General features: G+C 42.4%; 1 protein-coding gene across 6 annotated transcripts in view; it reads right to left on the bottom strand.

The window, feature by feature from the left end:
* Positions 1–15594, bottom strand: part of RBFOX1 (RNA binding fox-1 homolog 1) — a 1498136-nt gene that overhangs the window by 1080995 nt on the left and 401547 nt on the right. Inside the window, exon 1 of one of the 6 annotated variants that reach the window (XM_029222046.1) lies at positions 12816–12969. The exons of 4 other annotated variants lie outside the window; for them this stretch is intronic. In XM_029222046.1, coding sequence (XP_029077879.1) covers positions 12816–12860 — 45 coding nt within the window. In that variant the 5' untranslated portion in view covers positions 12861–12969. Of the gene's footprint in view, positions 1–12815; positions 12970–15594 lie in introns of those variants that run through there. One more of the 6 variants, XM_029222048.1, reaches the window with a different exon arrangement.

Raw genomic sequence — 15594 nt, 5'->3', positions numbered from 1 at the left:
GCCCTGAGAAACAGTTCTAACTCTCTAGAAACACGATTCCAGCAACACGCAAGCCTAGCACACTGCAGGCTCCCAATGTGCTGGTGCAGAAGAGCAACAAAAAGTCACATGAAGCACGTGAAAAACAAAGATGAAATGAAGTTCCGAAAATTAGATGATACCACTATTTCCTTTCAAAGAGGTCTCTGCCGCCACGTACACTGACAATCTAGTCTAACTTTACAGGACAGAAATAAAAGAGCATGTGTCATCTATAACTGCCTTTTTATAAATACCAGTGCCGGAGGTCATGCCTTCCCAATTCCCCTGGCCATTTTCTACAAGACACCCCAGAGTAGCACGTATCTGCCTTGTTAACGTTTCACGGAATCTTTCCATAAACATACGCTTGTTCTTGCCTTCAACATTTTGTCCTGTCACTGCAACAGATGGCTTTACACTGGAGCATATGAAAATATTAAATACTTTATAAGCCTGGTAGAAATATGAAATGCCTTTGGAGGACGGATAGCTCCACGATTAATGTAAAGCAGCCATGCAAGATTCTGTTAGAAACAAGTACCTTTAAGTTGTGTTGCTGAGTAGATACGGGGCCACCAGTTCCACATCTTCACTGAAGGTAGGCTAATGACCAGGGGCTCAGCTTTCTGTAAGACAGATCTGGGCCACGTGGAAAGGCAGAACATACTGCAGCTGAGAGCTGTGAAATATTGCAGTGTGTAACCAAGGGAGGATTGTGAAATCTACTTCTTAGAAATCTACAAGCCAGAAGAAACCTCCATCTGTCTGAGATGGTCAAATAAAGTAAGCTTAAATCAGAGCAATGAGTTGAGGGGCAGTAAAGTCAGCTAGGCGACTGTCCTACGTACACAAATCCACGTACTGTTTCCTTTCAGAGCCAGCTTGATAAATGCTGACCCGACCCAATGAGTGTTGCCATCTCAGCTGACCCAGAAGGTATGACCCACAGATCTGCGAGTGAGGTTCGGATCATCGACAGTGGTTAAAATGAGGGATTCTCAAGCCAGGCTGCCTACCTCTAAGTGATTGCAGCAACTTGGCAAGGGACTTCAGCGCTTTGTGTGTGACTCTCCTTCTGTAAGTGGGGGTAACAGTAGTGTGTACATCCTAAGGATTCTATGAGGACAAGTGAGTTAGCACACACAGCAGGCCTAGAATACAGGCTGGCATACGGTGGATGCTGCATAAATGCTGCCTAGTCTCTAGATTTAGTACTCTGTTTATGTAGAAATAAGCATCAAGATGTGGGTAAGATTTTACATTTTTCCTTTGATTGGTGTGTGTGTGGCTCGCATTCGCTTCCAATAGGGGTAACGTATTAACGTTACCCATAATGTGTACAAATCAAAAATCGCCAAAGCCTTCTGCTTGGCATTTATCCCAGAGAAGTGAAACTCATGCTCAAACAAAGACCTGTCCACCAGGGTTCACAGCAGCTGTATTTGTGATAGCCAGCCACACACAGCCCAGGTGTCCTTCAACAGGTGAGTGGTTAAACAGATGGCGGCACACAGCACGTACTGTGGCATATTACTGAGCAGTGAAAAGGAACAAATGATGGATGGACTCAGCCGTTCAGATAAAACTCCAGGGAATAATGATGCTGGAATTAGCCAATCCCAAAAGGTTAAATACTGTGTGATTCCACTCATATAACGTGTTTGAAATGACAGGATTTTACAGGTAGAGGACAGAGGTTAGGGATGGGGGTAGGTGGCGGTGAGAGGAGGTGAACATGTTTATAAAAGAGATTCTTCGGGGGCTTCCCTGGTGGCGCAGTGGTTGAGAATCTGCCTGCTACTGAAGGGGACACGGGCTCGAGCCCTGGTCTGGGAGGATCCCACATGCCGCGGAGCAACTAGGCCCGTGAGCCACAACTACTGAGCCTGCGCGTCTGGAGCCTGTGCTCCGCAACAAAAGAGGCCGCGATAGTGAGAGGCCCGCGCACCGCGATGAAGAGTGGCCCCCGCTTGCCACAACTAGAGAAAGCCCTCGCACAGAAACGAAGACCCAACACAGCAAAAATAAATTAATTAATTAATAAACTCCTAACCCCAACATCTTCTTTCAAAAAAAAAAAAGAGATTCTTCGTATGGACGTGCTCAGTATCTTATCTATGGTGGTGAGTCCCTGAACCTACACACGTAATAAACTCGGGTAGAACGAAACACACCCATACAAGTGAGTACAAGTCAATCTGGGGAAATCTAAGCAGGATTAGTGGGCTGCAGCCCCATGAGTATCTCGGATATGATGTGATATATGGTTTTGCAAAATATTCCCGTTGGAGGGAAGACAGGATAAAGAGCATGAGGGGCCTCTCTGTATTGTATCTCGTGACTGCGTGTGAATCTGCAAAGCTACCTGGACAAAAGTTTCCACTGAAAACAAAGCCAAAGCCTAAACGAAGGTGAAGATTCAAAGTTTTCAATACTTTGAGGTGACAGCCACGCTCTTCCCTGAATTTTCCAGCATTGTGGATACACTGCTCATTGGGTCCCCCTGAATCTCTGTAGACGCATTGTGGAACTACTTAATAAATACACAGATCCTTTTTCTATTTAATGATGCATACATGGCACTGATTAGTTCTAGGTTTGTGTATTTAGTTGGTACTCTTCAAGGCACGGAGGTCTGCCGGGTAGAGTGCATGGGTTTCTGAACCAATCTGAACAGCGCCTGCCTTTCTCTGAAGTGTTTTATTATTCTGAGTTGGACCCACTGCATCTCCCAAGGTATGAAGTTCAGTTCAAGATAAAAATATTTTATCTGCCCTTACAGCAAATTGAAAGGCTATAGAAAGGGTTTTGTTATTGCAGTGTTTTCATAAATGTATAGTAAACATCTTTCACAGTGGGAAATTCAGAACAAAATACAATTTTCATGCACAGCCATTCATGTGGCGAGCACAGGAAGATGAAATGACCCAGAGATGAATAAAAAAATAATAGTATACAACTCTGAGCAGCCCACAGTCCCTGACAGACACGCACAACTGGGAGGATAAGGATCGTGAATTCGTAGCACCTCCGATGAATGACAAGTGTCTGCAGCATTGGGGGAGTTTGGTTTTCCTCTGTGGCCAAACCATTAGGCTTAACACTTAGCTTTATCACTTTCAGAAACTGTCAACAGCCAACCATCCCATTTCAGAGCACGAAACGACCCCAAACCGTAGCCAGGACATAATTTTAAATCGAGCAATTTGGGGGTTTATCTCCCTTTAAGTCTCTCTTAAGCACATTTTCAAAGCAATTTGGATTGCTTATGTCTAAGACAGAATATCTAGGTTGATATCTAAGCTGATCGACAACAGCTTGGGAGTGAGGGGCTGATCAGAGCTTGTTTGCAAAATTGAAGCTCTTTTTTTCTAACTAAAGTATTTTTTATTACCAAAGTACTGTATGCTTGTTGAAGATAAAAAGGAAGAAAGGTGTAATCTTTTTTAACAGCTTCATTGAGGTGTAACTGGTATACAAAAAACCCTGCAGGTCTCACGTGAACAATCTGATGAGTTTGGGTATATATGCATCCACCTGTGATACCATCACCACAACCAAAGTAATAAACACATCCATCACTCCAAAGGTTTCCTTGAGTCTGGTGTGTGTGTGTGTGTGTGGTGTGCGTGCGTGTGTGCACTATAAGAACACTTAACATGAGCTCTATCTACCCTCTTAACAAAATTTTCAGGGTACAATACCATGTTGCTAACTACAGGCACGATGAAGCACAGCAGGTCTCTAGAACCGATTTTCTTGCATAACCTTAAAAGGAAAACTTTCATTTCTCCCCTGCTCCCTTCCCAGTCAAGTTCCATAGTCACCACAAAGGTCACCCCCCTCCTCAGCCCTTTAGTTATCTGTTACAATTTCTCCATGTATAGAAAACGTTTGCCTGTGTAGGTGTGTTTTCTAACAAGGTTTTCCTAACACATGTCTGAAGCTTGGACTCTTCGCTTGCAGCACCGCGGACACCGTTTCAGGTCCATGAAGATCCACTTCACTCCCTGAATGCTTCCTGGCACCCAATCCTCCATTGTTAGGCATTTCGTTTGCTCCAGTTTTTCTTCCCACTGTGCTGCCGTCAACCATCTTTGGAAACTTGAGCAACACAAACCCTAGAGGTGGAAATGCTGGGCCAATGGATATGCACTTTGTTTTTAAATAAAAATTTCCAAATTGTCGTCCACGGAAGAATGTACCATTCCACACTCTCTCCAACAGTGTGCAACTGTTTTCCAACATGATATATGAAACATTGATACACACAGATAAAACTTTTCACATATATACACAAATACACACCCAAATACATACATGTATATGTATATATGAACATATTTTCACACACTTGTTGGTATTTATCCTTCTGAAAACTATACACACGCTCTTTGCCAATTTTCCTTCTGGGTCATTAGTTGGTCATTCTAAGAATCCATCCATCCACTCATCCACCCATCTGTCCATCCATCTACATATACCATCAAGATTATAAGAAGGTTAGTCCTAATTAAAGGATCGCAGGGCCTCCCTAGGGTTAACCAAATCTGATCTATGTCAGATTCGTTTTTCACCACCGTAAGAACAAAGATTCCTATGGCTTTGAGTCAAAAGGAGGGTGGAGATAGTCTCTGAAGTCATAAAATTTCCAATGTGACTACTAATCCAACTCACTAGCAGCTGGTGACCCCAGAAAAATCACGTCCAGTCTCAGGCTCCCCTTACGAAAAGTGAGCTTCATAGGAACACCCGTCTCATGAAGTTGCTGGGAGTACTCAGTTCAATAATGTATATCGGAAGTTCACATAACGTATGGCTCACACAAACAACAGACAGGATCAGTACTCATGATAATGACGCATAATTCTCCATGTTGAGCAGTTTGCTAGTACATTACAACAAAGCCTGGTTTCTTTTCTATTAGCAGCAGAAGTTGAAGCCTGAACCACTTATAACATTGATGACCCCCTATATTTCTACCTCTCTGGGAAAGCCTTGTAATAGGGACTCAGCAGAAACCCAGTTTCCCCTTGCTGGATGCACTCTTAATGGCACACAAAGTTTACCGCCAGTTGTCTTTATTTTAAAAAGCAGATTCACATTAAATGTGGAAATATGTTAGAAACCAGTTCCACTGGATATGGAATGAAAATGGCTCTTTTAAATCCAGTTTCCTATTGTTTTCTTCTTTTAGTCAATTAACCAAGATATATGTATTTTAGCACTATAGACTAATAGACCACACTTAAGGAACCTTACTGGGTAGTCTTAGCTACATGAGTTTATCCCTGTTTATTTACCACCGAACAACAAATTCTGGTTTAATTTTAAGCCATTTCCCGAACCAACTCTTGGATGGAATAGGTATTGCACAAAAGCCAGTTCGATGAACTACATTAAAAACAGAAATGTGACGATAATGGATGCAACGTGAGTCTTTTGACAGTTCTGAAACAGGATTCACTCCTCACTGTCTATGTGTAAATGTGAGTTCACTGGGCCCAAAATACACAGGAAGGACTGTAATGGTTTCTACCTCCAGCTCAGTTCCTGGAATGTTCCGGGGCTGGGGGAGGGTGGCCCAAGAGCCCCTTTCCATGGCTTTGGCATTGCTGGCTTCCTCCCTCATATCCATAAATCTGTGCCTTGCCTCACGTAAACTGCAGCCCATTCTTGCGGCTCAGCATCTTCGAGCTTTATGTGGGGCAATGCATAGTGAGCTATGTACCAACACCCGAGTCATGGGAAGTTTGGGTGAGAAGCCTGAGGAGGCAGCTGGCATAGAACTGACTTCTGTCAGATCAGTGGTTCCCGTTGCCACCACCTCCTCTTCCTCCAGTATTTGCATTCAAGATGCAAGATGCTTCCTTTTAAAGTACACACCCATATATGCCCTTGACAAGAAACTTCTTAATACATAAATTCTTCCATCCATGTATTCATTCATTCAACTTAAATTGATTGAGGTTCTCTACTCCCGTCTTGGCTTTCTGAACCATTGGTGTAGGTACGTTTAATTGTAGAACTGCAAGACTGTTTTTTCTAATGCAGAATAAAGTGTGTCAAATTGGCACTGCTATTTAAACATCTACTCAAATTGTTTTTCTCTTCATAGGTTTTAACTACATGGTGGAAATTCAACAGAGCAAGAAATGGGCTTGGTCATTCCCATGGTCTAAATGAGGAAAGGCAGATTGGCTTCAGCAAGATCAAGTTGGAAATCAATGTGTCCACATCCACCATATCCCACTTGGTATGGACTATACTGGACTCCACAGAAATTTTTTTTTAATATTTATTTATTTATTTGGCTATGCAGGGTCTTAGTTGCGGCATGTGGGATCTTCGTTGCCATGTGTGGGATCTTCTTTGTGGCATGTGGGGTCTTTCGTTGCGGCATGCGGGATCTAGTTCCCTGACCAGGGATCGATGCTGGGCCCCGTGCGTTGGGAGCGCAGAGTCTTAACCACTGGACCACAAGGGAAGTCCCCCTAGAAAAATGTTAAAGTGCCACGAAAACAAAAAGTGAAGTTTCTCGAAGAGATCATTCATCCTCTAAGTATGTCCTTCTGAATACTATTGTTTTCAGTAGTATTAATAAATAATAAATAAAGAGAACTCACAAGTTCTACTGACCCTGGAAAAGTGCACGTTCAGTAGTATTTGAATAGTGAAAAATAAAGCTGTGCGCGTTATCATTCACTCTCATTCAAAAATGGTTGTTAGTTTTCTTAACCGGAAATGAAACTAAAAATGTCTTTTGTTTCAAAACTCAAAGGAAGATGCTGCTGTTACAACTGTGCTTCTGCACATTTAGAAACTCAAATTATTAAAGAGCATGACAAAGTGGTTAGGAGCAGAGACTGGTGTGTAAATCCCAGCTCTGCCACTTAGAAGCTGTCTGACCTTGGGCAAATTACTCAACTTCTCTGGACCTTGGTTCTCTCTCTCCTCTGTAAAAAGTAGATAATAACAATATCAACCATGTGGGCTTCTCTTAGGAATTAAATGAATTAATATTTTAAAGCATTTATAATAGAACTCGGCACCTGTAAAACACTAAGTGTTTATTAGATAAATAGGCAAATAAACCTATGTGCCAAACCTTTGAAGATAAGGAGAAAATAGCGGTGCTTGAATACCCAGGGGAAGCAGGAAGGTTCTCAGAATTACTGTTGCATGACTCATTTAGTGATGTTGCATTTCTCTTCTCTTGACATCAGTACCATAGAAAGCAATCTCATTTTAGAGCAGTTGTCGGAGGTAACACTGAGTACATCAGGGAAAAGGAGGTAATTCAATCACAATGACCCATGTCGTATTTATAAGGAAAGATGCTCAGAGTAGGCAGCTATAAAATTTTAAAGTCAAATTGTAAAAAAATAAAGACCTTCTGATTTTGCATCATGATCCTATTCACAGTATCCAATCGGAGATCTTAAAAGTTTAATAACTGACATTCACTTATCCACTTTCTTGAAAAATCGGGCCATGTGTATATCAGTCAAAGCATCACTGACATTGCCTAGGGCAGGATTTCTCAGCCTCAGCACCACTGGCATTATGGGTCAGGTAATTCTTTGTTGTTTTCGGGGAGGGGGCTGTCCTGTGCATCCTGGGATATTTAGCAGCATCCCTGGTCTCCACACAATAGATGTCCGTGGCAGCCCTCACCTAAATGTGACAATCAAAAATCTCTCCAATATGTGGCCAAATGTTGTCCTTGGAGGGGATGGGAGTGAAAAAGAATTGCTCCTGGTTGAGAATCACGGGCCTAGGGCATCGGTTGAGTATCCATTTCGTATATCTTCCTAAATTCGGATTAGTACATTTCAGTGGTATCTTGTTATGTTGAAGCCAGAAAAATCTGGATTCAAATTGCATATTCTGATTATAAAAAGTCTTGAAGGTTGCTTCCCCATCTCTAAACTAGGCATGGCAATACCTACCTTGCAGAGTGGTAGTAAGGACCACAGAAAATATGTTAGAACCCCCAGTCCAGTGCCTGACGTATATACAGAGGCAGTGAGGGCCCAGGTGGAGGTGAGCATTTCTGTATTGTTATCCCCGTTACTGCTGATGTGCTATCACATCCTCCTCACCATCATGCTCATCAGTCTAATAGGAATGGAAAGTCTCTATTTATACATGCAAATAAAAATATAATAGACACAACTGGTACTTTCATCCCTTTAGCAAACAAGCAACTGGATTTCCTCACAAGCAGATATTTCAATTAAACAACAGAGAAATATATCGTGTAGCAAATGCAGACGAAGAATTATCATGAAGAGGAAAAAGCAAGGCTGGTGGAGGCCTTCCCAACACATGGTCCTTAACAGGTCCTCTTTCCAAAGCCAACACCGGGCACAGAGGGCACCTCGACCCACTTGGTTGTTGCTGTTTTTCCGTGTTGAGTTCACAGTGTGAGGGAAACAGAGCTCCTGATTTTCTGCGCTCTTTGTGAGATTAAGGTCTATCCAACCAGTCTAGAAAATTTAACCAACTAGCCAACTTTGCAATTCCCCAAACTGCAGGGAATTCAAGGTGGCTAATTGTGACCACTAATCACTCTGTAAGTTAAAGGGCCCGTTTCAAAGAACAGTGAACTTTGGCTAATTAGATAAACATGAATCCAGAATTCCAGACTTCACTTTTATAAAACTAGAGAAAAAGTAGTAAATGCGCACACCATTGCATAAGAAAAGAAAAATCTCACTGCCATCCTTAGAAGGTGGATGCACTATTTCTGCTACAATTACATCACTTTTCGAAAAGTCTTCCCTGGCCTCCCTGAGGTTTGAACTAGCTGAAGGATTATTCACCACCGATTAATGTTAGGGAACTAACAACTGTTCTTGCTTTTCCTTTAAGCCCAACTGAAATTTCACGAGAAGTTGCAAATACAAAATTGTATTAAGAACATCCTATTGATCCTATTTACATATGCTACATCAAAGTATTCAGACATCATAAGTAAATGTGAAATGGGGACCTTCCGATACCCCATAGGTTATGCAAACACCTAACCAGAAAGAACACTTTGAAATTTTTATGGAGCAGGAAAAGTTGGAAGTGTATTAATCTAGGCAGTGAAATTGGGCTTTTTGTCATTTTTAATTGCTTGAATTCATAACCTAGTTTTGCTGAATCAAGAATGAGTTGCTATAGCTGACACAAGCTGTTTCAGCATTTTGGGCACATGTGCACACGCGTGCACACACACACACACACAGGGCACACAACTTTTCATATAAACTTTGTATCTATTAATAAAAAAAACACTCTTGAAAACTGTTTGGGAAATTATCGTAACTGAATAATTAACTATAAAGATTTCCAAGTAGAGCACCGTGTGTTAAAAAGCTGACTTTTAAAGACTGCTTTCTTTCTTTCAGTGCCACGCGAACGGGATGGGGGGGTGGGAGCAACAGGAATAGCAAGTCGTCAGGACTGAGATTTTGTCATATATGATTTAATTCAAATAACTTAAAATGCATAATTAAAAAATTCTTCATGCCTTTATCTGCCCCTGTTTACTATTGCTCATGACATATGTAAACACTCAACTCTGCGTGAAAATGAAGGAAAACAGACAGAAGGACAAAGACGTCCACCCACAAATATGTACAAAGATCGAATATGTTATCACATCCTGAAGGTTTCAGATCTACAACCAAATAAAGTCTACGGTGCAAAAATCTTTAAGGGTCCATGTTTTACTTCCCTATTTATTTTTATGTTTGTCGGAAAAATCAACACAGGATGGGGATTAAAGTCTCATAAAAAGACTTTCATTTTAATCCCATTAGAATTACTCTCAAAGAACTTACGGTGATAACTTGAAGACTAACACATGTGACATTTAAAAAATATAGCTAAAAATGAAACATGAATAAAGGTTTAATTAATAATAATAAGGTTTTATTATTATTTCATAAATGTCCTTCCTCTTTTGGACCACGCTCCATTCCTCTGGTCCTGCAACTTTGCTCAAAATGTAATATAAAAATTATAAGTTTAGCCAAAAAACAAGACCAAAACTGTCTTTCACTGGACATTGTAATAGTTATTTGGCTCCAGGCTGACTCACCCAACCAGGTTCTCTGTAATTAAACAGAGGAATACATACTCTGATTCTCATGGAATGTTCTTAGAATACGCCCATAGAGTCTCAACATCTCACAGCTATAATTTAGAGGAAGGCAATTGTCACCAAAAGCCCTTTGCCTGAAATCTACTTCAGCTTTTGTGTCATACTTATGGGAGAGAGAAACAAAAATGGAAAAAAGAAATACACTATTTTTGTGATACTTTAAAAAGCTGGCCCATAAGTCAAGGCTGATGGCTATTTCTACTAAGTTTAAGTAAATACAGACTTAAAATGAATCCAGATTCTAAACTAAAGTCAGGTAATGGAGAAAATAGAAGTTTGAGGGGCAAGTTTACAAGAGACCAATGTAAAAATATGCTTAGCCCCATAAAGTTATGAGTCAAAGTGCACGGTTGTAAAAATCTATCACTTGGTGATGACAGAGAAAAGATTCAGCTCTGTTCATGTAAAGTAAAGGCGTTCTCCAGGGGTCTATTTGCTTGGTTAAAATGAAACGACAAGAAAAGTTTGAATATTCACTTTTTAAATAAGATTAGTGTATAATGGATTGCCTGATATTAATTCTTGTATATGAGCAGAGAATACAAAAAAAGAAAAAGAAAAACCAGATGCTGATTATCCTTCAGGGTGCAAAACATTTGTTAAGATAAAAATGTAGTAGGAGAAAATACCTGAAAAATTCTCTGTGTTCCAGGTATGAAAGTAAGAAAAGGCAGAAGGAAAGAAATACAGGTGGATGGGGAGAGAAAGGGGGTTGGAGAGAGAGAAAGAAAGGTGGAAGAAAGGGAGGGGGAGGGGGGAGGAGGGAGGGAGGGAGGGAGGGAGGAGAAAGAAGGGTGATTAAGAAAGGGCGAGAAGAAACCTTTCCCCATAGGTTATGCTTCCTCCAACTCTTCAGAGAAGCAATTTTCTCTTCATAATAATCTGCAAGTATTCTAATACAGAGGAAGCATCAGCGTGTGTGGAGAGTGTGAGTGGGCAGATAGGAGTTGAAAAATCCTGCTTCTTATAAGAAAATCGTGACTGCTGCCCGCATTGCCTGCGAACGGCAGTGGTAAACAGCTGTCACCGACCGACTTTAGTTTACTTACTTGAAGAGCAACCCTCTGCAAACTTAATCACAGCAAACCACAAAGGCAAGTTACTCCGTATCACAAACACATCTACATTCACGCCCCTTTGGATTTCCGAAGATACATTTGGATCAAAAATAGGAACCACAGTTGAGAAAGATTTTACAGTCTTAAACCAGACATTTACTACCCAGCTACCCCCCCCAAAAGGATTACGCAATCATTTTTGACTTCTTCCATTACAAACCACATTCATTTCCATGTGACCAAAATTAAAGCCATATAAACAATGAGTAAATTATGAAATATCTAAAGATACTCGGAAAGTGACTCTTTTTTTTTTTAAACTTGGAAAGTGACTCTTTTAAGAGGTAATTTAATGAATATTTCACTAAGACGATTTTGCCAACAAAACTTTTGGATTCAGAATTCCCTCTGGGCCCCTCTTAAGTGGAGGAGGGCCTCATCTCTTGCGTCAACAGAAATAAGTAACACCACCAGCTTCTTCCTAATCTGAAAATAATGGCTAGAGGGATTGGCTGAGACTGAGGCTTCTAGGTGATCCTCCTAGGCTGACAAATGTCGTATTCAACATTTTGCACGTTTTTTAAATGCCTGACAGTTAATTCCATCACTTTGGAAGGCAAGGTACATTTCCCCCATTTGATCTCTCAAGAAGGATGACTCTTGTTTCATTCAATAAAATGGTCCAGAGCCTATTTCTTAAGTCAAAGCCTTTCTGGTTTTGTCAATTTACTCTCTCTTCCCTGGGAATCAAGAAAAGCAGAGGAGATAAGAGTACCCCAGTGCAACTAGCACAGTAGACACGTCTGCACAAACATGAAATACATCCCCCCCACACACGCACACACATGCCCCCTCGGATCGTGAGCCTGCCAACTTTCCCAATGCACTGCCCATCTGGCCAGTCATTTCAGAAACCTCGCATTTGAAGAAGCGCGCAGCTCTTGCAAAACCCCTGTTAGCCTGTTGGGACTTGTACACCGCTTCTTATAAACGCTTATTCATCTCTGGAAGTAAAGTTAAACGGAGCCAATGAGCATGGGCAATGAAGTTCCCCACTAACTTCTACTCGGTCCAGAAAATCCATTCATCTCTGGACTCCCCAGTCGCTCCCAACGCCCCTCGCCCTCTCCAGGCGATCGGCGCCCCTGGGTGCGCCCCGGGCGCGCCAGAGCCCAGCCTCCCGGGTCCCCGGGGCTGGCCTTACGTACCGTGTCTCATTCACGCGTGGCAAAGGCATCCGCAGCCTTCCATCGCGGCTTCGGTGTGCCCGGCTTCCATCCGCCGCCAAGTCCCTATTCTAATCAGCAGCCCCGGAGGCGCACACGCCGCCACCCTCTCTGCGTGAACGTCGGACAGCGGCTGACGGCGGCTCCTCTGCCACAGGCAGCCCAAAATGTCAATTTGCACACTCCTCCCCCCTTTCGCCCGCCCCTGGTCCCAGTCCCTCTTCCACCCCCTCCCGCGAGTCAGTGGGCTTCAGGAAGCCTCTGCAGACGCTGCCTCCTCCCCATCCGGCTCTCGCTCTCGGTCTCCCCTTCCCTCCCTGACAGTGTTTAGAGCGTCTTCTCTCGTCTTACCTGAAGGGCATCTCCCACGACTGCAATTAGCTGCCAAGATTTCATTGTCGGCTGCAAAGTGCCTCCTGTATCCTCCCTGGGAGAACACTGGAGAAGTCCGAGGCAACAGCAAACGGCAGCCACGTGCTAGCAATGTAAATGACTCCAGTCATCTGTCGTGCGCCGCCGTGCCTGTGCTCGCCCCGGCTGCCTGGCAGCCTGACACTGCCGCCAGCAGGTGCAGAACGCGCTGGGAGAGAGAGCGAGCAGCCCGAGCGCGGAGGCAATCAACGCGGGGACGCACACAAAGGGAGGCCACCGAGGTGTCGAGGACGCTGCTGCGCCCAAGCCCAGCTGCCCGCGCGGCCTTGGCCTCCGCGCCAAAAACACTGGCCAAATTGGACGCCTAATGTTTTTGCAAAGTCTTGCAGCCCCCGGAAGGCGGTGGATGCCGCCCAGGCTGCATGGGTCCCGCCTCCGCGCCTCCCAAAGCGCTTTGCTAAGCACCGAGCTGGCGGCAGTACCTCACTTCTCTCCCCCCCTCTCTCTCCTGCACGTGTCCCCTTCCCTTGTTCTTTCAAGCATTAAATATGTACCACATGACAGAATAGGGCACCTTGCACGGTCCTCCGCGTCCACACTTGACAACCAGTTTTAACTCAGGAGCGGTGAAATGTCTAAAGGCAGGATATAAGCACTTCCAATTACTTACACTACTCCTGCATTATTCAGAACGTCCACGGGACAGTATTTATGACTTCCAATATGCTACTTCACATATAAATACTAGTAAAAGATGGAAGACCCCCACGACTCCCTTCCCCCAGCGCTGCTGATAAGCTTTCCTTGGCGTTTCCTCCCAGAAGCCGTTGTACTTTTTTTTTTCAGTGGTTAAAGCCTTACGATCTCAATTCTTCTTACACATTATGTAGTAAATGAGGATGCTCTGACGTTTGAGCCTGCTTCGAGGACGAAAATACATATTGTATCCTGTTGAACTTTAGAGACACCTTCTAAAATGTATCTACCTTGGATAATAGTGGAATCAAAGTAAATTTCCTATTTTTTTCCCCCAAAGTTCTCATAGATACATGCTGTTTCTTATTAACTGAAATGAGTTACACAAGATTGTAGCTACTCCCAGTTTAGCTATTCCCAGTCTAAGCTGTAGCTTCGGTTAGAGACCAAACAATCTATTGGTTGGAGAAGTGAGTCTTGTTTCTTCTTTTTCTTCACATTCAGAACTGCAAGCTACATGCACCAAGATCGCCTTGCTTCTTCAAGCAATTGTTCACTGAATGGGAAGGATCTAAATGTGTTAGAGAATTTCATACAGATATACTACATTTGATTAACAGTGAAATAATCATTGGTTTCCTGCGTCAACTCCTTGGATAGTTTATTTTTGTTAAAGGCTTTTATATATGGGTAAGTAAATTTTAAAATGCTAATAAATCTTTCAAATATTTATTTTCACATTTATTACAGCTCCACATCTCGCGGCAATATTTCCAGGGTTTTTTTGGAACATGCCAAGTCCTTACATAACCATCACTGATCTCTGTCACACCAGTAACAAAATGAGGAGGGTTTTTTCCCCCTTCTTCTATGCATTAGGGTGTTTTTAATATTGCATTCATATAGTGTTTAACTTGCTCCTTGTGGACTTAAGAAAAGTTTATGTGTGTTTTCTCTGCCTGCTTTTCTTGGGGGCAGTGGCATCGAAGGGATGCTAAGATAACATTAAGTAAAATTTTCTTTCACGGTGAGGATGTAGTGCAAAATACACTACACTCCCTGATTAACAGGTAACTTCTAATGTAACCATATATTATCCTCTGGACATGGTTTCCAACAGCATCAGGTAAAAATGGCAAAAGGTTTCTAGACTTTTGCTTAACCAGAACCCTGTGTAGTTGTAAAGATATACCAATATAAAATATTATTATCACAGCAGAAACTAGCAGTCTCAGTGGAGTAATTTGATTCACAAATCAGTTCACAAAAGCAAGGTTATTTGAAGTTAAGGATGGTGGGGGTGATGGGTGGAAAGAGAGCAAACCCTAATTACAACACCATCGTCCCCGTGTTCCCTGGCACATGTGGCCATTTAATCACAGAGTGTGACAGCCTTGGCAGATGCTGCCCAACCTGGTTATTGATATAAATTGCTATTCTCGTGTGTAAGTGCCCCGGTGAAGAGTTAGAACAATATCTGTACTCACCCAAAGGGACTTAAAGGTCCACACTAGCATCTGTGGTGACAAGACAAGATGGTCCAGAGCTGAGGCTGTTTGCTTGTTGCCGCTCCAAAAGGCAAACAGCAATGGATGAAACCCCCAAACCAAGAATGAGGGACAGTCTCCCTGGGGGGAGGGTGAATTGGTATTGTCCCTCTGGAAACTGATTGATGTCTATTAAAATGCAAAAGGTGCACTCCTCATAACCAAGCAATTCTGCTTCTAATGTCCACCCTGACAAAACGTATGCACAAATATTCATGGATATAACTGTACCACTGCTTGTAATAGGAAAAAAATGAAAAATACCCAATGGCATAAAAATAGGATATATCCTATGATGGAATACTATGTAGCAGTGAAAAGAACTGACTAAAGCTGTGGGGGAATAATCTATAGCTAGACAGACACATACATGTACAGAGAGTGATGGCGTATCTATACATACTACATAGTACAACTATATATATTTTTTAGTAAAAATTTTGCTGAGATAAAAATATACATTTTAGATGATTCATGCACTAGGATACCATTTATAAAGAAAATTCACAAATGAA

This window comes from Monodon monoceros, unplaced genomic scaffold (assembly GCF_005190385.1).
Source record: "Monodon monoceros isolate NGI ecotype Baffin Bay Population unplaced genomic scaffold, NGI_Narwhal_1 Super_Scaffold_13, whole genome shotgun sequence".
NCBI lineage: Eukaryota > Metazoa > Chordata > Mammalia > Artiodactyla > Monodontidae > Monodon > Monodon monoceros.
The sequence above is the reverse complement of the archived record's forward strand: the minus strand, read 5'-3'. Positions and strand labels throughout refer to the sequence as shown.